Source organism: Salvelinus alpinus, chromosome 10 (genome assembly GCF_045679555.1).
Source record: "Salvelinus alpinus chromosome 10, SLU_Salpinus.1, whole genome shotgun sequence".
NCBI classification, from domain to species: domain Eukaryota; kingdom Metazoa; phylum Chordata; class Actinopteri; order Salmoniformes; family Salmonidae; genus Salvelinus; species Salvelinus alpinus.
Window position 1 is genome coordinate 68,484,328 of NC_092095.1, and position 24,862 is coordinate 68,509,189.

The 24,862-nt window shown below is 44.9% G+C and overlaps 1 protein-coding gene across 2 annotated transcripts in view; it reads left to right on the forward strand.

The window, feature by feature from the left end:
* LOC139532739 (DNA annealing helicase and endonuclease ZRANB3-like) overlaps positions 1-24,862 on the forward strand; it is a 73,357-nt gene that overhangs the window by 31,246 nt on the left and 17,249 nt on the right. For both annotated transcript variants that reach the window (XM_071330718.1, XM_071330719.1), the window contains 5 exons: positions 3,823-3,942; positions 7,661-7,840; positions 9,316-9,480; positions 10,436-10,952; positions 17,006-17,374. In XM_071330718.1, the coding sequence (XP_071186819.1) occupies positions 3,823-3,942; positions 7,661-7,840; positions 9,316-9,480; positions 10,436-10,952; positions 17,006-17,374 (1,351 nt within the window). The remainder of the gene's footprint in view (positions 1-3,822; positions 3,943-7,660; positions 7,841-9,315; positions 9,481-10,435; positions 10,953-17,005; positions 17,375-24,862) is intronic.

Genomic DNA, 24,862 nt, shown 5'->3' on the forward strand with positions numbered 1-24,862 from the left:
ACCAGCAACTATGTGGAAATAACACAGATATTTTTTTTTTTTTTCACACTTTTACAGTGTTAGTTTTTATCAACTGTTGTACAATACGATTTTTTTTTAAACACAAGAAAAATATACTTTTGACTGCACTGGGCCTTTTAAATCCAGTTATTTAATTTGATTTTCAGTTGAACAGCAGCCCACCACTGTTTTTGCCATTAAAGCTGAGGGATGGGGCTGGAGAAATGTAACCTTGTGTTCCTACTGGACAGGCGTCACAAAACCCTGATGTTGTCGTCACAGCCCTGTAGGGACCATGATTCCCAGGCGTGGGGGTCATAGACTGTCAGTGTTTACACAACACCAGAGAGTTCCACCCTGTAGTTGCAGGTAGCCTAGCAGTTCAGAGCATTGGGTCAGTAACCGAAAGGTTCCAATCCCCGAGCGGACTAGGTGAAAGATCTGCCCTTGAGCAAGGCACTTAACTTCTTGAGAATACAGGGGGTGCTATTTTCCCATTAGCATAATTTGCTCTACAGATTAAACTGCCTCTTATTCAATTATTGCTCTTACTATATGCATATAAATAATACCATTGGAAAGAAAACAATCTCTAGTTTCTAAAACCGTTTCAATTTTGTCTCTGAGTGATACACAAGTCATTTGACAGCACTTTCCCTGACCAAGAAGTAGAATGCAAGAAGTCTATGCTCGCTTCAACGCTCTGCCTATATATGGTCATGACCCCTATGACCAGAAACACACTTCATTCGCCTTCCTCTGGGTGTCAAGAGGACGTCAGAGGAGAAATTCTTTGTTTATCTGGTACTGACGTGAAATAAGACCTATTTCTTTGGCGTGACCGACAACTTCCGGTTTTCTGATTCGCACGAGTTGGAGCTGCGATTGTGTACTGTTTTGCTGGCGTTATGGATGAAAACTATCTCCGTGTCGAATTTTGTTTGATACATGTGACCATATCATCGTAATGTATGTTTTTTCAATATAGTTTAATCAGATTATTTGAATTTTTTCGGGAGTTTTGTGGTGTTCCGTTGTCTGATTTTATTTACGTTTGAGAGATCCGTGCCACTCGACCAGTACCTGTGCTAAATGGAGTGGGAAAGGAACAATTCTGAACGGAACCAACGACTCATCTTGACAAAGGACACTTTGATCAACATTCTGATGAAAGATCAGCCATAGTAAGACCCAATTTACGATGTTATATCATATCTGTTGTGCATGTGAACTGGCCGTGGGCGCCTAGCCGAATCTGCCTGGTATAGCTATGCTAATTTAGCGCTACATTTTGTTTTCGTTATAAAACATTTAATAAATCTGAAATATTGTTTGGATTCACCAGATGTTGGGCTTTCAATATCTGTACGCTGTGTATTTTTCTGAAATGTTTTAAGATGAGTAATTCGTTATATGACGTTGGTCTCTGTAATTGTTCTGGCTGGGTCAGCACTATTTCAGATTGCAGCTGCAATGTAGAACTGTGATTTATACCTGAAAAATGCACATTTTTCAAAAAAAAAACTATGCTATACCATAAATATGTTATCAGACTGTCATCTTATGAAGTTGTTTCTTGGTTAGTGGCTATATATATTTTTATTTAGTCGAATTAGTGATAGCTACTGACGCAGGAAAAAACTATTGGGAGTAAAAAAATCGTGTCCTTTGCTAACGTGGTTAGCTAATAGATTTACATATTGTGTCTTCCCTGTAAAACATTTTAAAAATCTGAAATGGTGGCTTTATTCACAATACCTGTATCTTTCATCTGGTGTCTTGGACTTGTGATTTAATGATATTTAGATGCTACAAGTTACTTGTGACGCTATGCTAGCTATGCTACTCAGTGGGGGGTGGGGGGTGCTACCGGATCAGGGTTGGTGACTCGTGAGAAGTTAACCCAAATTGCTCCTGTAAGTCACTCTGGATAAGAGCGTCGGCTAAATGAATAAAATGTTCAAATGTAAATGCACTCTGTGTGTTTGTCTCCGAGTGCAGAACGGCAGATACAGTGCAGACAGCAGCAGATACATGTTAGTGTTATGTACCTGTGTGCTTTCCCCTCAAGTCTACACATGTTGAACCAGCCACTGGTAGTGATAACACACACACTTCAAACGGCTTGTGTTTTCACTACAACAGACTGTCTATGTAGAAACTCAAAGGGAAGGGATCACTGTCGCTACCTCGCTTTCCAACCAAGGAGAGAGGAGATTCAGCAACACTTGAAGGAAAGTGGAATTTATTTATTTGATTTTTTTATTAACCAACGTTGGTTCTACATTTTAGCAATAAAGAAGCTTTTTTTATTTTATTTTATTCCATTGTTCTCCAAGTGTTGCTGAATCTCATCTCCAATTATGTAGAAACTCAAAACAGAAGTTTGTAAAACACACACACACACAGTTTTTATTTTAAGCCAGTCTCATCTCGATGCCAGTGAAGTGAGAGGAAGGGTATAGGTGTCGTCTGCTGTTATCTGATACGGGATCACACCTTCTCATTTGAAAAGTCTCCCACTCGCAGAAGCATCATCACCCATTAACAGGAAAAAGACTAAAATAAGGAGCTGCATGCTGCCGTGATGAACTACAGCTGTGAGAACGGGGAGACAGAGAGAGGGGGGGAGAGAGAGACACGACTAATCAAATAAAAAAATTACGAAATCAATGACATCACTGTGACAGGTGTATTAGAACACAACATTGTTCTTCCTGTATATGGGTACAGTCTGTGTGGAGGGGAATTGACTAAATGTCAAATCAAATGTTATTGGTCACATACACGTGTTTAGCAGATGTTATTGCGGGTGTAGCGAAATGCTTGTGCTGCTAGCTCCAACAGTGCACTAATATCTAACAATTACACAACATATACCCAGTACACACACATCTAGTAAAGGAATGGAATTAAGAATATACAAATATATGGACATGCAATGTGAGAGCAGTATAGAATAAGATACAGTAGAATAGCATAGGATACAGTATATACATATGAGATGGGTAATGCAAGATATGTAGACATGATTAAAGTGACTAGTGTTCTATTTATTAAAATGGCCAGTGATTTCAAGTCTATGTATATAGGCAGCAGCCTCTCAATGTTAGTGATGGCTGTTTAACAGTCTGATGGCCTTGAGCTAGAAGCTGTTTTTCAGTCTCTCGGTCCCAGCTTTGATGCACCTGTACTGACTTCACCTTCTGGATGGTAGCAGGGTGAACAGGCAGTGGCTCGGGTGGTTGTTGCCCTTGATGATCTTTTTGGTCTTCCTGTGACATTGGGTGCTGTAGGTGTCCTGGAGGGCAGGAAGTTTGCCCCCCGGTGATGTGTTGGGCAGACCGCACCACCCTCTGGAGAGCCTTGCGGTTGCGGGCGGTGCAGTTACCGTACCAAGTGGTGATGCAGCTCGACAGGATGCTCTCTATTGTGCATCTGTAAAAGTTTGAGGGTTTTAGGTGACAAGCCAAATTTTCTTCACCACACTGTCTGTGTGAGTGGACCATTTCAGTTTGTCAGTGACGTGTACGCCGATGTGTTAGTAAATAGTTGTTTTTCTATACAACAATGCTATAGGATGTTGCTGCTGTTTTAGTGGTGGGTTCAGAGGTCAAGGTTTTAATCAGCGCTGACATTTACCTCTCGCCCTATCTCCTCCTCTCTCAGGCCAGTTACATCCATATCATTGGCAGTGTCCCATCAGTAATGACCACGCTCTCCCCATCTCTCTCTCTCTCTCTCTCTCCCCATCTCCCTCTCTCTCTCTCTCTCTCTCTCTCTCTCTCTCTCTCTCTCCCCCTCTCTCTCTCTCTCTCTCAGGCCAGTTACATCCGTATCGATGGCAGTGTTCCGTCCTCAGAGCGTATCCACCTGGTTCACCAGTTCCAGAATGACCCTGAGACGCGTGTGGCCGTCCTCAGCATACAGGCTGCTGGGCAGGTACTGCACGTACAGACCATAGAAACAGTGATGATAGAATAGTCATTATATTTCTACGGTACAGACCCTCTACTGGGCATATACATCCACCATGTGTCCTAATTCCAGTCCCAGTAACACTGTATACATCCACCATGTGTCCCAATTCCAGTCCCAGTAACACTGTATACATCCACCACGTGTCCTAATTCCAGTCCCAGTAACACTGTATACATCCATCACGTGTCCTAATTCCAGTCCCAGTAACAATGTATACATCCACCACGTGTCCTAATTCCAGTCCCAGTAACACTGTATACATCCACCACGTGTCCTAATTCCAGTCCCAGTAACACTGTTTGATTGATATCTTCCAAGACCCGTTCCAGTTTATTTGTCATATGTAGTAAATGGATAGGAAGTCTTTCTTTCCAGAGCTCTCAAATTAAAACGAGCATTAAAAACAGTGAGAAAGTTCTTGACGTTCTTGACTAATGGCCTAAACTCACTAAAGGCGAGCATGCGAAGCGTGTGTGTGATTTTATTTTAGAATCTGTTGTTTTGAAATCTAATGAGCTAACCGAAGCGGGGCGGGCAGGTTGTCCTCTTTGACGCCTCACTCAATTAAAACGTGTCTCTATTTTTGTGTTGTATCGCTAGAGCTGTAGTCACACAAAACAACAACAATCACTTTTTTCCCGAGCTCATTTGAGTTGGAAGAGGTAGGTAAGGGTTGAGGCTTTGCTATACATGCTACGTTACACCAATTAATCCACTTATGGAAACAACATCGCTATCAGTAAAGCTGATTGGAGGTGTGGTCCTCTGTAGAGCATGGTCCTCTGTAGAGCATGGTCCTCTGTAGCTCAGTTGGTAGAGCATGGTCCTCTGTAGCTCAGTTGGTAGAGCATGGTCCTCTGTAGCTCAGTTGGTAGAGCATGGTCCTCTGTAGCTCAGTTGGTAGAGCATGGTCCTCTGTAGCTCAGTTGGTAGAGCATGGTCCTCTGTAGCTCAGTTGGTAGAGCATGGTCCTCTGTAGCTCAGTTGGTAGAGCAGGGCTCTCCTGTAGCTCAGTTGGTAGAGCATGGTCCTCTGTAGCTCAGTTGGTAGAGCAGGGCGCTCCTGTAGCTCAGTTGGTAGAGCATGGTCCTCTGTAGCTCAGTTGGTAGAGCATGGTCCTCTGTAGCTCAGTTGGTAGAGCAGGGTGCTCCTGTAGCTCAGTTGGTAGAGCATGGTCCTCTGTAGCTCAGTTGGTAGAGCATGGTCCTCTGTAGCTCAGTTGGTAGAGCATGGTCCTCTGTAGCTCAGTTGGTAGAGCATGGTCCTCTGTAGCTCAGTTGGTAGAGCATGGTCCTCTGTAGCTCAGTTGGTAGAGCAGGGCTCTCCTGTAGCTCAGTTGGTAGAGCATGGTCCTCTGTAGCTCAGTTGGTAGAGCATGGCGCTCCTGTAGCTCAGTTGGTAGAGCATGGTCCTCTGTAGCTCAGTTGGTAGAGCATGGTCCTCTGTAGCTCAGTTGGTAGAGCAGGGTGCTCCTGTAGCTCAGTTGGTAGAGCATGGTCCTCTGTAGCTCAGTTGGTAGAGCACGGTGCTCCTGTAGCTCAGTTGGTAGAGCACGGCGCTCCTGTAGCTCAGTTGGTAGAGCACGGCGCTCCTGTAGCTCAGTTGGTAGAGCACGGCGCTCCTGTAGCTCAGTTGGTAGAGCAGGGCGCTCCTGTAGCTCAGTTGGTAGAGCAGGGCGCTCCTGTAGCTCAGTTGGTAGAGCAGGGCGCTCCTGTAGCTCAGTTGGTAGAGCATGGCGCTCCTGTAGCTCAGTTGGTAGAGCATGGCGCTCCTGTAGCTCAGTTGGTAGAGCATGGCGCTCCTGTAGCTCAGTTGGTAGAGCACGGCGCTTGTAAAGCCAGGGTGGTGGGTTCCATTCCCGGGACCACCCATATGTCAAATGTATGCATGACTGTGAGATAAAAGCATAGATTATATTATAATATTACAGTTGAAGTCGGAAGTTTACATACACCTTAGCCAAATACATTAAACTCAGTTTTTCACAATTCCTGGCATTTAATCCTAGTAAAAATTCCCTGTCTTATGTCAGTTAGGATCACCACTTTACTTTAAGAATGTGAAATGTCAGAATAATAGTAGAGAATGATTTATTTCAGTTTTTATTTCTTTCATCACATTCCCAGTGGGTCAGAAGTTTACATACACTCAATTAGTATTTGGAAGCATTGCCTTTAAATTGTTTGACTTGGGTCAAATGCTTCAGGTAGCCTTCCACAAGCTTCCCACAATAAGTTGGGTGAATTTTGGCCCGTTCCTCCTGACAGAGCTGGTGTAACTGAGTCAGGTTTGTAGGCCTCCTTGCTCGCACAAGCTTTTTCAGTTCTGCCCACAAATGTTCTATTGGATTGAGGTCAGGGCTTTGTGATGGCCACTCCAATACCTTGACTTTGTTGTCCTTAAGCCATTTTGCCACAACTTTGGAAGTATGCTTGGGGTCATTGTCCAATTGGAAGACCCATTTGCAACCAAGCTTTAACTTCCTGACTCATGTCTGGAGATGTTGCTTCAATATATCCACATAATTTTCCATCTATTTTGTGAAGTGCGTGAGTCCTTCCTGCAGCAAAGCACCCCCACAACATGATGCTGCCACACCCGTGCTTCACGGTTGGGATGGTGTTCTTCGGCTGGCAAGCTTCCCCCTTTTTCCTCCAAACATAACGATGCTCATTATGGCCAAACAGTTCTATTTTTGTTTCATCGGACCAGAGGACATTTCTCCAAAAAGTGCGATCTTTGTCCCCCATGTGCAGTTGCAAACCGTAGTCTGGCTTTTTAATGGCGGTTTTGGAGCAGTGGCTTCTTCCTTGCTGAGTGGCCTTTCAGGTTATGTCGATATAGGACTCGTTTTACTGTGGAAATAGATACCTTTGTACCTGTTTCCTCCAAAATCCTTTGCTGCTGTTCTGGGATTGATTTGCACTTTTCGCACCAAAGTACGTTCATATCTTGGAGACAGAACACATCTCCTTCCTGAGCGGTATGACGGCTGCGTGGTCCTATGGTGTTTATACTTGCGTACTAATGTTTGTACAGATGAACGTGGTTCCTTCAGGCGTTTGGAAATTGCTCCCAAGGATGAACCAGACTTGTGGAGGTCTACAAATGTTTTTATGAGGTCTTGGCTGATTTCTTTTGATTTTCCCATGATGTCAAGCAAAGAGGCACAGAGTTTGAAGGTAGGCCTTGAAATACATCCACAGGTACACCTCCAATTGACTCAAATGATGTCAATTAGCCTATCAGAAGCTTCTAAAGCCATGACATTTTCTGGAATTTTCCAAGCTGATTAAAGGCACAGTCAACTTAGTGTATGTAAACTTCTGACCCACTGGAATTGTGATACAGTGAATTATAAGTGAAATCATCTGTCTGTAAACAATTGTTGGAAAAATTACTTGTGTCATGCACAAAGTAGATGTCCTAACTGACTTGCCAAAACTATAGTTTGTTAACAAGAAATGTGTGGAGTGGTTGAAAATGAGTTTTAATGACTCCAACCTAAGTGTATGTAAACTTCCGACTTCAACTGTATATGTACTATCCTGCTAGCATACAGTCACTGCTCTGCCTGTTCCCGTACTTTTCACCCGCCTCGCTCTGCTTTCTCCGCCTGTCTGCTTCCGGTGAGTTCTTCCCTTAAGTGAGTGTGTCCTGTGTGTTCTGTGGTGTCCAGGGCCTGACGTTCACAGCGGCCACTCACGTGGTGTTTGCTGAGCTGTACTGGAACCCTGGCCATGTGAAGCAGGCTGAGGACCGGGCGCACCGCATCGGACAGACCGCCTCCGTCCACGTGCACTACCTCATCGCCAAGGGAACCTTTGACACCGTCATGTGGGGCATGCTCAACAGGAAGGTGTGTGTGCGTGCATGTGTGTTTTAACTGGAAGATGGGTACTTTTCATAGAAATACAGTACCAGTCAAAAGTTGACACACCTACTTATCCATGCGCTATGATGAAACTGGCTCTCAAGAGGATCACCACAGGAAAGGAAGGCTGCTGCAGAGGATAAATTCATTAGAGAACTGCACATCCGATTGCAGCCCAAATAAATGCTTCACAGAGTTCAAGTAACAGACACATCTCAACATCAACTGTTCAGAGGACAGAATCAGGCCTTTATGGTTGAATTGCTGCAAAGAAACCACTACTAAAGGACACCAATAAGAAGAAGAGACTTGCTTGGGCCAAGAAACATGAGCAATGAACATGACCGGTGAAGCATGGAGGAGGTGGTGTGATGGGGCTTTGCTGGTGATACTGTCAGTGATTCATTTAGAATTCAAAGCACACTTAACCAGCATGGCTACCACAGCATTCTGCAGCGATACGCCATCCCATCTGGTTTGTGCTTAGTGGGACTATCATTTGTTTTTCAACAGGACAATGACCCAACAGTGCTATTTGACCAAGGAGAGTGATGGAGAGCTGCATCAGATGACCTGGCCTCCACAATCACCCGACCTCAACCCAATTGAGATGGTTTGGGATGAGTTGGACCGCAGAGTGAAGGAAAAGCAGCCAACAAGTGCTCAGCATATGTGGGAACTCCTTCAAGACTGTTGGAAAAGCATTCCTCATGAAGCTGGTTGAGAGAATGCCAAGAGTGTGCAAAGCTGTCATCAAGGCAAAGGGTGGCTACTTTGAAGAATCTAAAATATATGTTGATTTGTTTAACACTTTTTTGGTTACTACATGATTCCATATGTGTTATTTCATAGTTTTGATGTTTTCACTGTTATTCTACAATGTAGAAAATAGTTAAAATACAGAAAAACCTTGTAATGAGTAGGTGTGTCCAAACTTTTGACTGGTACTGTAGATTTACTTAAAGGGACAGCACAAAGCCCCCGAGACCACCTTGTCATTTTGACTGGAACACAATGGGTTGAATGGCGGGTACACTCATTATATCTGTAATTCTATGGGGTACTAATATCCACTGCAGGACCACCGTTTCCAATGAACTGGATTTGAATCAAGAAAATGACTGCCTTCTTTAGAAAAACACTTTTAAAGACCTTTACAGAAGTATCAGAGTGAGGTTGTTGACCTTGGTGTTTATTTGTTGTTTATTGACCTTGTTGTTAATTATGCTGCAAAGAACAGAGCAGTTTATGGTCACGTTCATTAGTGCACATTGTAGCAAAACAAGTTTTTTTTATTGGACAAGTCCTGATTGCGCCTCCCTGATTTAGTCAATTTTCTGCCATTAAGTGTTTAAAAGGAAAATGCTTCTTGAAAGTCCAAAACATTTAATTTTTGAGTGGAGTTTCTTTGTACGTGTTGTTCTGATAGGAGACTGTGTGTGTGTCTGTGTTGTTGACAGGAAACGGTGACAGGCAGTACTCTGAACGGTAAGAAGGAGTACTTAAAGGCAGAGTTGGGGGATAAGGACAAATGGGACTTCCTGAATTTCGCCGAAGCGTGGACACCAAGCGAGACGACCCTGGCAGCGGTTGAGAATGACAAAGATCCTGTGTTCTTTAACCATGTGAGTCACTGGTCTAGTGATCTGGGTTCTTTAACCATGTGAGTCACTGGTCTAGTGATCTGGGTTCTTTAACCATGTGAGGCACTGGTCTAGTGATCTGGGTTCTTTAACCATGTGAGGCACTGGTCTAGTGATCTGGGTTCTTTAACCATGTGAGGCACTGGTCTAGTGATCTGGGTTCTTTAACCATGTGAGGCACTGGTCTAGTGATCTGGGTTCTTTAACCATGTGAGGCACTGGTCTAGTGATCTGGGTTCTTTAACCATGTGAGGCACTGGTCTAGTGATCTGGGTTCTTTAACCATGTGAGGCACTGGTCTAGTGATCTGGGTTCTTTAACCATGTGAGGCACTGGTCTAGTGATCTGGGTTCTTTAACCATGTGAGGCACTGGTCTAGTGATCTGGGTTCTTTAACCATGTGAGGCACTGGTCTAGTGATCTGGGTTCTTTAACCATGTGAGGCACTGGTCTAGTGATCTGGGTTATTTAACCATGTGAGGCACTGGTCTAGTGATCTGGGTTCTTTAACCATGTGAGGCACTGGTCTAGTGATCTGGGTTCTTTAACCATGTGAGGCACTGGTCTAGTGATCAGATGAATAACGTGCTTTACAACAGATCAGATGAATGACGTGCTTTACAACAGATCAGATGAATGACGTGCTTTACAACAGATCAGATGAATGACGTGCTTTACAACAGATCAGATGAATGACGTGCTTTACAACAGATCAGATGAATGACGTGCTTTACAACAGATCAGATGAATGACGTGCTTTACAACAGATCAGATGAATGACGTGCTTTACAACAGATCAGATGAATGACGTGCTTTACAACAGATCAGATGAATGACGTGCTTTACAACAGATCAGATGAATGACGTGCTTTACAACAGATCAGATGAATGACGTGCTTTACAACAGTCTTACCGTGACTCTATCCCTCCTCTGCAGTTTGAGAAGGACAAACAGCACGACATTCGTTCGTTCTTCTCTCCGGACGCTGGTAAAGAGAAGAAGAGGAAGAGAACAGAGGGTGAGGTTTGCCTATCCCCCGTTACCCCCTCAGAGAAGGAGGGTTCTATAGATGTGGAGAACCCAGAGAACGACAAGAAGAAAAACTTCAACTCCCAAGATCCCCCTGACCTCCAGGACCTAGACTTCTCTCCCCAGGTGAAGAGGCTGCGGCTGCCCACCCCCAGCGCTACCCACAGCCCCAGGTCTCGTCTTGGGGGGAAGAGGAGGTCCCTCCATGGGGGGAGAGACACCAGCAGCAGCCCCCTGGCCTCTTTGTTTACCCCCCGTCGGCTCTCTGATAAAGGGACCCCGAAACCAAGGCAGAGTCCCAGACCAGGACCACCAGATCAGGGGAAGGGAGATGAGTGGAGTTGTGGGGCCTGTACTTACTCCAACAGCATCCTGCTCCTTTACTGTGAGCTGTGTGAGTCCCCACTCCACAGGCCCAGCACTGGTGAGTGTACACACACACACACACACACACACACACACACACACACACACACACACACACACACACACACGTTGGCAGGCGTAACGTACACCAAGTCAGAAATAGACCAGCGTGACAACGTGTCTCTGCTAGATGACAACGAGGAGAAGAGGACGCAACACACTGTTCACCTGACTGTCAAGTGAGAAACAGTCACAAGGCCTGCTCTCGTTGTGCCGCGTGTCTCAAAGTTTACAAAGTAAAGTTGATGAATTGGCTGGGCTGAAGTTAAAGTTCCCCAAGGCACTCTGGCTGACTATTTAATAAGACTGGGAGAAGGAAGGTAACTGTCTCTCCTCAAACACAGACACCTCCTGGTTCAGTTGGCAGTACCGGGGGAAAGTGGAGGGCGTAAAGAGGGGTGAGGGAGGGTTGAGATCAGTCTTTAAAGGAATACCTGTTCTTCTATCCATCACGACCGAGCGGCACAGGGAATTCACACAGCAGCATCCCTCCTGTCTGTCTCTCAGTAATAATAACCCAGAATAACCCTGCTACCTGCCTGGGTTGCTGCTCTGTAAGGCTGGGTTGCTGCTCTGTAAAGCTGGGTTGCTGCTCTGTAAAGCTGGGTTGCTACTCTGTAAAGCTGGGTTGCTGCTCTGTAAGGCTGGGTTGCTGCTCTGTAAAGCTGGGTTGCTGCTCTGTAAGGCTGGGTTGCTGCTCTGTAAGGCTGGGTTGCTGCTCTAAAGCTGGGTTGCTGCTCTTTGCCAAGATAATCCATCCACCTGACATTTGTGGCATTTCAAGAATGATCATCACACAGGTGCACCTTGTGCTGTGGACAATAAAAGGTCACTCTTAAATGTGCAGTTTTGTCACACAACACAATGCCACAGATGTTTTGAGGGAGTGCGCATTTGTCGTGCTGACTGCAGGAATGTCCACCAGAGCTGTTGCCAGAGAGTTGAATGTTCATTTCTCAACCAGAAGCTGGCTCCAACAAAGTTTTAGAGAATTTGGCAATACGTCCAAGCGGCCTCAGAACCGCAGACCATGTGTAACCACACCAGCCCAGGACCTCTACATCCGGCTTCTTCACCTGCGGGATCGTCTGAGACCAGCCTCCTGGACAGCTGATGAAACAGAGCACTTTTTCTTTCTGTAATAAACCCCTTTTGTGGCGAAAACTCATTCTGATTGGCTGGGCCTGGCTCCTCAGTGGGTGGGCCCATGGCTGCGCCTCTGCCCAGTCATGTGAAATCCATAGATTAGGGCCTAATGAATTTTTTTAAATTGACTGATTTCCTTATATGAACTTTAACTCAGTAAAATTGTTGCATGTTGCATTAACATTTGTGTTCAGTGTAGTTATCAGGTAGAACAGAAATGCAGCAGTACTCAGGACCTCCAGGTGAGATCTGAATAGCGCTGGTGTAGGGGATGTTATACAGGCACACTTGTCTCAATCATAGAAATAGGATCACTAGAACATACATTGTACTTCTATGCTAGACTAGCTCGATCATCAAGGACTGTTCAAACACACCATTACAATTGTGTTTTTTTTGGTCACACACACACACACACACACACACACACACACACAATCCGTTAACAAAATCTGCTCCATTTCATGCTTGACTGAGGTGTGTAGTGTTTGATATCTAATCAGCAAACAAACACAGTTCTCTGTTATGGTACTTCTGGCACCACAGGCAGCATGTTAGAAGGGGAATTTACCAGCCGTCAGATCTGTAATGACAACCGAGGCAGAACAACAACTCTGATGGTATTAAGACTTCACATCTCTCAAAACATGACACTGTAATCACTGTAACCAAACAGGAAATGCAGAGAGAAAAACACTACTATATCACAGCATTATAAATGCATATTGCATTCACGGACTTTTGACAAAGATCACTTTTTTAGAATCGTCAGGAGAATGTCTTGTTTGGCAGGCAGCAGTCTTGTCTGAGGAGAATGTCTTGTTTGGCAGGCAGCAGTCTAGTCTGAGGAGAATGTCTTGTTTGGCAGGCAGCGGTCTAGTCTGAGGAGACTGTCCTGTTTGGCAGGCAGCGGTCTAGTCTGAGGAGAATGTCTTGTTTGGCAGGCAGCGGTCTAGTCTGAGGAGAATGTCTTGTTTGGCAGGCAGCGGTCTAGTCTGAGGAGAATGTCTTGTTTGGCAGGCAGCAGTCTAGTCTGAGGAGAATGTCTTGTTTGGCAGGCAGCGGTCTAGTCTGAGGAGAATGTCTTGTTTGGCAGGCAGCGGTCTAGTCTGAGGAGAATGTCTTGTTTGGCAGGCAGCGGTCTAGTCTGAGGAGAATGTCTTGTTTGGCAGGCAGCGGTCTAGTCTGAGGAGAATGTCTTGTTTGGCAGGCAGCGGTCTAGTCTGAGGAGAATGTCTTGTTTGGCAGGCAGCGGTCTAGTCTGAGGAGAATGTCTTGTTTGGCAGGCAGCGGTCTAGTCTGAGGAGAATGTCTTGTTTGGCAGGCAGCGGTCTAGTCTGAGGAGAATGTCTTGTTTGGCAGGCAGCGGTCTAGTCTGAGGAGAATGTCTTGTTTGGCAGGCAGCGGTCTAGTCTGAGGAGAATGTCCTGTTTGGCAGTGTGGGGTTTTATAACGTTTTTTTGACATGCTTAACTAACTATAAGCTAGTAGGGCTTCTTATGCATTAAAGTTTGAATTGCTGACTCTTGTGAACCTGCATTTTCCATTGTTCTCACTTTTACCAGTGCTCAGGGCCTAACCATGAATATCAGCCTGAAATGTGTGTGTGTATGAAATATGTGTGTGTATGCAACAAAGTATCAGTAGTGTGGGCGCTGTACTGTGTGACCGAGACTGTGCTAATCTTAGGGAGACACAGGAGGGGGTGAATCAGGAGACTGCTGACTGTGGTGTACAATGGACAATAACAGATAAGCTATACACACGAAGAACATATGTGAGGTTCTGAGTAATACTATAACACACGTGATTGAATATTAGCAACTGTATTACATGTGATTGAATACTATAACAAACGTGATTAGTAACTGTATTAAATGTGATTGAATATTAGCTAACTGTTGGCCTGGGCGCCTGGGTGTCTGTGTGTGTGTGCTGGAAGTAACAGTTAGCTCAGATAAGAAGCTGGAAAGCTGTAGTTAGCCTTGAGCGAGAACAGTGGACAATGTATACAGGTGCAGATATCTCAGACAATATTACAGAGCTGTCTGACCTCAGTCTTTGGGGTGAAGGAGCGTAATCTACACAGCAACAGCGTCGGGACATCACATGCGCTAAGGGGCCAGGACTGGCTTAAGGCGCCAACATCAACGATAGGCTGGGTAAGTCTAAACCACGCCCAGTCTCTACTCTGACAGGCCGGCTCGGAAGTGGGAACTATCTCTGTCATGAGTATTTATTATAATGTCTTTGTCAGTAACAAGTGTCTTCTCTGTTTTCATCCTGCGTGATGTTACAGTGAACCCGTATATACGGAAATTGCATTTGCCATTTATTACTTAGTTAATAAAAAGTACATAGCATACAATTAGTGACTCATTGTCATACTTGTCCTTATACCAGATTGAATTGACGCAACCCTAACAGCAGGCAGCGGTCTAGTCTGAGGAGAATGTCTTGTTTGGCAGGCAGCGGTCTAGTCTGAGGAGAATGTCTTGTTTGGCAGGCAGCGGTCTAGTCTGAGGAGAATGTCTTGTTTGGCAGGCAGCGGTCTAGTCTGAGGAGAATGTCTTGTTTGGCAGGCAGCGGTCTAGTCTGAGGAGAATGTCTTGTTTGGCAGGCAGCGGTCTAGTCTGAGGAGAATGTCTTGTTTGGCAGGCAGCAGTCTAGTCTGATGAGAATGTCTTGTTTGGCAGGCAGCAGTCTAGTCTGAGGAGAATGTCCTGTTTGGCAGGCAGCGGTCTAGTCTGAGGAGAATGTCTTGTTTGGCAGGCAGCGGTCTAGTCTGAGGAGAATGTCTTGTTTGGCAGACAGTGGTCTAGTCTGAGGAGAATGTCTTGTTTGGCAGGCAGCGGTCTAGTATGAGGAGAATGTCTTGTTTGGCAGACAGTGGTCTAGTATGAGGAGAATGTCTTGTTTGGCAGACAGTGGTCTAGTATGAGGAGAATTGAGCTGCAGTCTCTTGTCCCCTCAGCTCGTTAGTTGTAGGGGCTCGGCGTCGGGCGCTGGGAAATTCAGGTGACATTTGAGAAAATCTATAAGAGGATGGCCTTTCAGAAACAAACCTTACAATGGAAACATCATGAATTAGTCTGTTAGTTCCAGTTCTTCCACGTCCACAACAAAACAAAACACGTTCAGGGTGTCACAATTTATCAAAGGGGACAGAATTGCCCACAGATGGAATTTTTAGTTGAGAATCAGTTACATATTGATGGCCCGTATCCTGCTCATTTTCAACATATCAGCAGCATTGTATTAGTTTTCACCATGTGTTACCAAGTCACAAATATTCCACACTGTCTGAGCAGAATGACAAGAATCTGTCTCTCTCAACAAGCAGCTGCTCACATTTGAATTCACACATTATTTTAGTGACTGTGTGATGCATTGCTTCTCTGCTCCTCTAACAGTTCTCTGAACTACTTACTGTAATCTTGGTCTATGTACATTTCACTGAGCACAACTGTACAAAAGTAATCTGTGTAGTTGTACATGTTTTCTACACTGATAGGAACCGTTAGGTTACATGTTCATCTATAAAGAACCTGTTGTGTTTTCTACACTGATAGGAACCGTTAGGTTACATGTTCATCTATAAAGAACCTGTTGTGTTTTCTACACTGATAGGAACCGTTAGGTTACATGTACATCTATAAAGAACCTGTTGTGTTTTCTACACTGATAGGAACCGTTAGGCTACATGTTCATCTATAAAGAACCTGTTGTGTTTTCTACACTGATAGGAACCGTTAGGTTACATGTTCATCTATAAAGAACCTGTTGTGTTTTCTACACTGATAGGAACCGTTAGGCTACATGTTCATCTATAAAGAACCTGTTGTGTTTTCTACACTGATAGGAACCGTTAGGCTACATGTTCATCTATAAAGAACCTGTTGTGTTTTCTACACTGATAGGAACCGTTAGGCTACATGTTCATCTATAAAGAACCTGTTGTGTTTTCTACACTGATAGGAACCGTTAGGCTACATGTTCATCTATAAAGAACCTGTTGTGTTTTCTACCCTGATAGGAACCGTTAGGCTACATGTTCATCTATAAAGAACCTGTTGTGTTTTCTACACTGATAGGAACCGTTAGGCTACATGTTCATCTATAAAGAACCTGTTGTGTTTTCTACACTGATAGGAACCGTTAGGTTACATGTTCATCTATAAAGAACCTGTTGTGTTTTCTACACTGATAGGAACCGTTAGGCTACATGTTCATCTATAAAGAACCTGTTGTGTTTTCTACACTGATAGGAACCGTTAGGCTACATGTACATCTATAAAGAACCTGTTGTGTTTTCTACACTGATAGGAACCGTTAGGCTACATGTTCATCTATAAAGAACCTGTTGTGTTTTCTACACTGATAGGAACCGTTAGGCTACATGTTCATCTATAAAGAACCTGTTGTGTTTTCTACACTGATAGGAACCGTTAGGCTACATGTTCATCTATAAAGAACCTGTTGTGTTTTCTACACTAGGAACCGTTAGGCTACATGTTCATCTATAAAGAACCTGTTGTGTTTTCTACACTGATAGGAACCGTTAGGCTACATGTTCATCTATAAAGAACCTGTTGTGTTTTCTACACTGATAGGAACCGTTAGGCTACATGTTCATCTATAAAGAACCTGTTGTGTTTTCTACACTGATAGGAACCGTTAGGCTACATGTTCATCTATAAAGAACCTGTTGTGTTTTCTACACTGATAGGAACCGTTAGGCTACATGTTCATCTATAAAGAACCTGTTGTGTTTTCTACACTGATAGGAACCGTTAGGCTACATGTTCATCTATAAAGAACCTGTTGTGTTTTCTACACTGATAGGAACCGTTAGGTTACATGTACATCTATAAGGAACCTGTGTTTTCTCTTTCCACCTCTCAGCTCCAGACACACAATCTACAGGTTCACCTGCTGTGTCCGCAGGCTCCAGGCCTGACCAGTCCACCCCTAGAGAACACCCCTGGATGGTCCTCTCTGGGTCGGACAGCGAGCAGGAGGACCCCCCCTGTCCTGGTCCTGCCTCTCCCGGGACAACTGAACCACAGACAGACGGTCAACAGAGAGGGCAGGAGGAGGAGAGACAGACAGACGGTCAACAGAGAGAGCAGGAGGAGGAGAGACAGACAGACGGTCAACAGAGAGAGCAGGAGGAGGAGAGACAGACAGACGGTCAACAGAGAGAGGAGGAGAAGCTCAAAGGCAAACAATCACCAGGAGAGAACCAGTCAGCCCCTCATGAGCACACTGATGGTAATCCAACTTGAATCTTCCCTTTCCTGCTACCCTCCTTTCCTCCTTCCCTCCTACATATCTGGGGGATATTGTCTGGGGTGAATAGTCACCCATATGTTGTAATGCTGTAATGCTATGTATCACTGAGGTAGTCATCAATATGCCGCCAGCTGCCTCCCTCTGTTGTGTGGTGATTGGGTAAGGGAGGGTGTGACATATTATTAATGTTAGTATTATTATAGAAGGGGATTGTTTCTTCTCTTCACAGCATGCCTTATGGGATTTAAACTGGCTCTGAACTATAGGTTCATGAAATTGCTTTTATTTTGTGTATTTTTCATTTACCTCAAGTTTTTTAATTGCTTTTTAATTGCTCCGAAAAACTCCATAAGAATGAGTCATATTATCTGCCCCTCGTCTGTCTGTCTGTCACTACATGAATTAACACCCTCAACAGCACCAACCAGCTCCAGACACCCCTGCATGCTTTCACCCAGTCATCATAACACATCATCACACATTCTGATCCAGAAATATGTCCAGAAAAAAAGAACTGTGTTCTGTTAGTCCTGCCTTGTCTTGTCTTTCCCATTCGGGACTTTTCCTGAAGCTCATTTAATGGCAGTTAATGGCCTTGTGTATGTCACTCACTTCTGGTGGTGATGTGCCACTAGTGGCTGGGTGTTCTATTTCCAGACATTCCTCAGTCTCAGGGTTCATGTGGAACACTGCAGTGGACCAATATAAAAGTGACCTATCGGGTTCGGAGCGGCTTAATGAGAGCGAGAGAGAGACTCGGTGTGCATAGCCTTGCTATTGAGAAAGGCCGCCGTAGACAGACCTGGCTCTCAAGAGAAGACAGGCTATGTGCACACTGCCCACAAAATGAGGTGGAAACTGAGCTGCACTTCCTAACCTCCTGCCCAATGTATGACCATATTAGAGACACATATTTCCCTCAGATTACACAGAACCACAAAGAATTAGAAAACAAATCCAATTTTGATAAACTCCCATATCTACTGGGTGAAATACCACAATGTGCATCACAGCAGCAAGATTTGTAACATGTTGCCACAAGAAAAGGTCAACCAGTGAAGAACAAACACCATTGTAAATACAACCCATATTTATGTTTATTTATTTTCCCTTTTGTACTTTACTATTTGCACATTGTTACACAACACTGCATATAGACATAATATGACATTTGAAATGTCTTTATTCTTTTGGAACTTCTGTGAGTGAAATGTTTACTGTACATTTTTTATTGTTTATATAACTTTTTGTTTATTATCTACTTCACTTGCTTTGACAATGTTAACATATGTTTCCCATGGAGAGAGGGAGAGGATTCTAGAAGACAGAGAGGCATTAGATTCTGGACCACAGACAGGCATTAGATTCTGGACCACAGACAGGCATTAGATTCTGGACCACAGACAGGCATTAGATTCTGGACGACAGAGAGGCATTAGATTCTAGATGGCAGGGAGGCATTAGATTCTAGATGGCAGAGAGGCATTAGATTCTAGACCACAGAGAGACATTACATTCTAGATGGCAGAGAGGCATTAGATTCTAGACCACAGAGAGACATTACATTCTAGATGGCAGAGAGACATTAGATTCTGGACCACAGAGAGGCATTAGATTCTAGATGGCAGAGATGCATTAGATTCTGGACCACAGAGAGACATTAGATTCTAGACCACAGGGAGGCATTAGATTCTAGACCACAGGGAGGCATTAGATTCTGGACCACAGAGAGACATTAGATTCTGGACCACAGACAGGCATTAGATTCTGGACCACAGACAGGCATTAGATTCTGGACCACAGACAGGCATTAGATTCTGGACCACAGAGAGGCATTAGATTCTGGACCACAGAGAGACATTCGATTCTGGACGACAGAGAGGCATTAGATTCTAGATGGCAGGGAGGCATTAGATTCTAGATGGCAGAGAGGCATTAGATTCTAGATGGCAGAGAGGCATTAGATTCTAGATGGCAGAGAGGCATTAGATTCTAGATGGCAGAGAGGCATTAGATTCTGGACCACAGAGAGGCATTAGATTCTGGACCACAGAGAGACATTCGATTCTGGACCACAGAGAGACATTAGATTCTAGATGGCAGAGAGGCATTAGATTCTAGATGGCAGAGAGGCATTAGATTCTAGATGGCAGAGAGGCATTAGATTCTAGATGGCAGAGAGGCATTAGATTCTAGATGGCAGAGAGGCATTAGATTCTAGATGGCAGAGAGGCATTAGATTCTAGATGGCAGAGAGGCATTAGATTCTAGATGGCAGAGAGACATTAGATTCTAGATGGCAGAGAGGCATTAGATTCTAGATGGCAGAGAGGCATTAGATTCTAGATGGCAGAGAGGCATTAGATTCTAGATGGCAGAGAGGCATTAGATTCTAGATGGCAGAGAGACATTAGATTCTAGATGGCAGAGAGGCATTAGATTCTAGATGGCAGAGAGGCATTAGATTCTAGATGGCAGAGAGGCATTAGATTCTAGATGGCAGAGAGGCATTAGATTCTAGATGGCAGAGAGGCATTAGATTCTAGATGGCAGAGAGGCATTAGATTCTGGACCGCAGAGAGGCATTAGATTCTGGACCACAGAGAGGCATTAGATTCTGGACCACAGAGAGGCATTAGATTCTGGACCACAGAGAGGCATTAGATTCTGGACCACAGAGAGGCATTAGATTCTGGACCACAGAGAGGCATTAGATTCTGGACCACAGAGAAGCATTAGATTCTGGACCACAGAGAGGCATTAGATTCTGGACCACAGAGAAGCATTAGATTCTGGACGGCAAGGAGGCATTAGATTCTGGACCACAGAGAGGCATTAGATTCTGGACCACAGAGAGGCATTAGATTCTGGACCACAGAGAGGCATTAGATTCTGGACCACAGAGAGGCATTAGATTCTGGACCACAGAGAAGCATTAGATTCTGGACGGCAAGGAGGCATTAGATTCTAGATGGCAGGGAGGCATTAGATTCTAGATGGCAGAGAGACATTAGATTCTAGATGGCAGAGAGGCATTAGATTCTAGATGGCAGAGAGGCATTAGATTCTAGATGGCAGAGAGGCATTAGATTCTAGATGGCAGAGAGGCATTAGATTCTAGATGGCAGAGAGGCATTAGATTCTAGATGGCAGAGAGGCATTAGATTCTAGATGGCAGAGAGGCATTAGATTCTAGATGGCAGAGAGGCATTAGATTCTAGATGGCAGAGAGGCATTAGATTCTAGATGGCAGAGAGGCATTAGATTCTAGATGGCAGAGAGGCATTAGATTCTAGATGGCAGAGAGGCATTAGATTCTAGATGGCAGAGAGGCATTAGATTCTAGATGGCAGAGAGGCATTAGATTCTAGATGGCAGAGAGGCATTAGATTCTAGATGGCAGAGAGGCATTAGATTCTAGATGGCAGAGAGGCATTAGATTCTAGATGGCAGAGAGGCATTAGATTCTAGATGGCAGAGAGGCATTAGATTCTAGATGGCAGAGAGGCATTAGATTCTAGATGGCAGAGAGGCATTAGATTCTAGATGGCAGAGAGGCATTAGATTCTAGATGGCAGAGAGGCATTAGATTCTAGATGGCAGAGAGGCATTAGATTCTAGATGGCAGAGAGGCATTAGATTCTAGATGGCAGAGAGGCATTAGATTCTAGATGGCAGAGAGGCATTAGATTCTAGATGGCAGAGAGGCATTAGATTCTAGATGGCAGAGAGGCATTAGATTCTAGATGGCAGAGAGGCATTAGATTCTAGATGGCAGAGAGGCATTAGATTCTAGATGGCAGAGAGGCATTAGATTCTAGATGGCAGGGAGGCATTAGATTCTGGACCGCAGGGAGGCATTAGATTCTGGACCGCAGGGAGGCATTAGATTCTAGATGGCAGAGAGGCATTAGATTCTGGACCGCAGGGAGGCATTAGATTCTGGACCGCAGGGAGGCATTAGATTCTGGACCGCAGGGAGGCATTAGATTCTGGACCGCAGGGAGGCATTAGATTCTGGACCGCAGGGAGGCATTAGATTCTGGACCGCAGGGAGGCATTCGATTCTGGACCGCAGGGAGGCATTCGATTCTGGACCGCAGAGAAGCATTAGATTCTGGACCGCAGGGAGGCATTAGATTCTGGACCGCAGGGAGGCATTAGATTCTGGACCGCAGGGAGGCATTAGATTCTGGACCGCAGAGAAGCATTAGATTCTGGACCGCAGGGAGGCATTAGATTCTGGACCGCAGGGAGGCATTAGATTCTGAACCGCAGGGAGGCATTAGATTCTGGACCGCAGGGAGGCATTAGATTCTGGACCGCAGGGAGGCATTAGATTCTGGACCGCAGGGAGGCATTAGATTCTGGACCGCAGGGAGGCATTAGATTCTGGACCGCAGGGAGGCATTCGATTCTGGACCGCAGGGAGGCATTAGATTCTGGACCGCAGGGAGGCATTAGATTCTGGACCGCAGGGAGGCATTAGATTCTGGACCGCAGGGAGGCATTCGATTCTAGTCTTATAAACCGCCCCATTTAATGCAGTAGTGACATCACACCAAATTCCGTTATAACTAAAACATCAACAATCTGCTGTCGCCACCTAGATAGATATCCTGTCTGTTCTAACTAAAGCTGCTGTCGCCCACTAGATAGATATCCTGTCTGTTCTAACTAAAGCTGCTGTCGCCCACTAGATAGATATCCTGTCTAAAGCTGCTGTCGCCACCTAGATAGATATCCTGTCTAAAGCTGCTGTCGCCACCTAGATAGATATCCTGTCTAAAGCTGCTGTCGCCACCTAGATAGATATCCTGTCTAAAGCTGCTGTCGCCCACCTAGATAGATATCCTGTCTAAAGCTGCTGTCGCCCACTAGATAGATATCCTGTCTAAAGTTGCTGTCGCCACCTAGATAGATATCCTGTCTAAAGCTGCTGTCGCCACCTAGATAGATATCCTGTCTAAAGCTGCTGTCGCCCACCTAGATAGATATCCTGTCTGTTCTAACTAAAGCTGCTGTCGCCACCTAGATAGATATCCTGTCTAAAGCTGCTGTCGCCACCTAGATAGATATCCTGTCTAAAGCTGCTGTCGCCACCTAGATAGATATCCTGTCTAAAGCTGCTGTCGCCCACTAGATAGATATCCTGTCTAAAGCTGCTGTCGCCACCTAGATAGATATCCTGTCTAAAGCTGCTGTCGCCACCTAGATAGATATCCTGTCTAAAGCTGCTGTCGCCACCTAGATAGATATCCTGTCTAAAGCTGCTGTCGCCACCTAGATAGATATCCTGTCTAAAGCTGCTGTCGCCCACCTAGATAGATATCCTGTCTAAAGCTGCTGTCGCCCACCTAGATAGATATCCTGTCTGTTCTAACTAAAGCTGCTGTCGCCACCTAGATAGATATCCTGTCTAAAGCTGCTGTCGCCACCTAGATAGATATCCTGTCTAAAGCTGCTGTCGCCACCTAGATAGATATCCTGTCTAAAGCTGCTGTCGCCACCTAGATAGATACCCTGTCTAAAGCTGCTGTCGCCACCTAGATAGATATCCTGTCTAAAGCTGCTGTCGCCCACTAGATAGATATCCTGTCTAAAGCTGCTGTCGCCACCTAGATAGATATCCTGTCTAAAGCTGCTGTCGCCACCTAGATAGATATCCTGTCTAAAGCTGCTGTCGCCACCTAGATAGATATCCTGTCTAAAGCTGCTGTCGCCACCTAGATAGATATCCTGTCTAAAGCTGCTGTCGCCCACCTAGATAGATATCCTGTCTAAAGCTGCTGTCGCTCACTAGATAGATATCCTGTCTAAAGCTGCTGTCGCCACCTAGATAGATATCCTGTCTAAAGCTGCTGTCGCCCACCTAGATAGATATCCTGTCTGTTCTAGCTAAAGCTGCTGTCGCCACCTAGATAGATATCCTGTCTGTTCTAAAGCTGCTGTCGCCCACTAGATAGATATCCTGTCTAAAGCTGCTGTCGCCCACCTAGATAGATATCCTGTCTGTTCTAGCTAAAGCTGCTGTCGCCACCTAGATAGATATCCTGTCTGTTCTAAAGCTGCTGTCGCCCACTAGATAGATATCCTGTCTAAAGCTGCTGTCGCCCACCTAGATAGATATCCTGTCTAAAGCTGCTGTCGCTCACTAGATAGATATCCTGTCTAAAGCTGCTGTCGCCCACCTAGATAGATATCCTGTCTAAAGCTGCTGTCGCCCACCTAGATAGATATCCTGTCTGTTCTAAAGCTGCTGTCTCCCACCTAGATAGATATCCTGTCTGTTCTAACTAAAGCTGCTGTCGCCACCTAGATAGATATCCTGTCTGTTCTAACTAAATCTGCTGTCGCCCACTAGATAGATATCCTGTCTAAAGCTGCTGTCGCCCACCTAGATAGATATCCTGTCTAAAGCTGCTGTCGCTCACTAGATAGATATCCTGTCTAAAGCTGCTGTCGCCCACTAGATAGATATCCTGTCTGTTCTAACTAAAGCTGCTGTCGCCACCTAGATAGATATCCTGTCTAAAGCTGCTGTCGCCCACCTAGATAGATATCCTGTCTGTTCTAACTAAAGCTGCTGTCTCCACCTAGATAGATATCCTGTCTAAAGATGCTGTCTCCCACCTAGATAGATATCCTGTCTAAAGCTGCTGTCTCCCACCTAGATAGATATCCTGTCTGTTCTAAAGCTGCTGTCTCCCACCTAGATAGATATCCTGTCTGTTCTAACTAAAGCTGCTGTCGCCACCTAGATAGATATCCTGTCTGTTCTAACTAAAGCTGCTGTCTCCCACCTAGATAGATATCCTGTCTAAAGCTGCTGTCGCCACCTAGATAGATATCCTGTCTGTTCTAACTAAAGCTGCTGTCGCCCACCTAGATAGATATCCTGTCTAAAGCTGCTGTCGCCACCTAGATAGATATCCTGTCTGTTCTAACTAAAGCTGCTGTCGCCCACCTAGATAGATATCCTGTCTAAAGCTGCTGTCGCCACCTAGATAGATATCCTGTCTGTTCTAAAGCTGCTGTCTCCCACCTAGATAGATATCCTGTCTATTCTAACTAAAGCTGCTGTCGCCTCCTAGATAGATATCCTGTCTAAAGCTGCTGTCTCCCACCTAGATAGATATCCTGTCTGTTCTAACTAAAGCTGCTGTCGCCTCCTAGATAGATATCCTGTCTAAAGCTGCTGTCGCCACCTAGATAGATATCCTGTCTAAAGCTGCTGTCGCCACCTAGATAGATATCCTGTCTAAAGCTGCTGTCGCCACCTAGATAGATATCCTGTCTAAAGCTGCTGTCGCCTCCTAGATAGATATCCTGTCTAAAGCTGCTGTCGCCCACTAGATAGATATCCTGTCTAAAGCTGCTGTCGCCACCTAGATAGATATCCTGTCTAAAGCTGCTGTCGCCACCTAGATAGATATCCTGTCTAAAGCTGCTGTCGCCACCTAGATA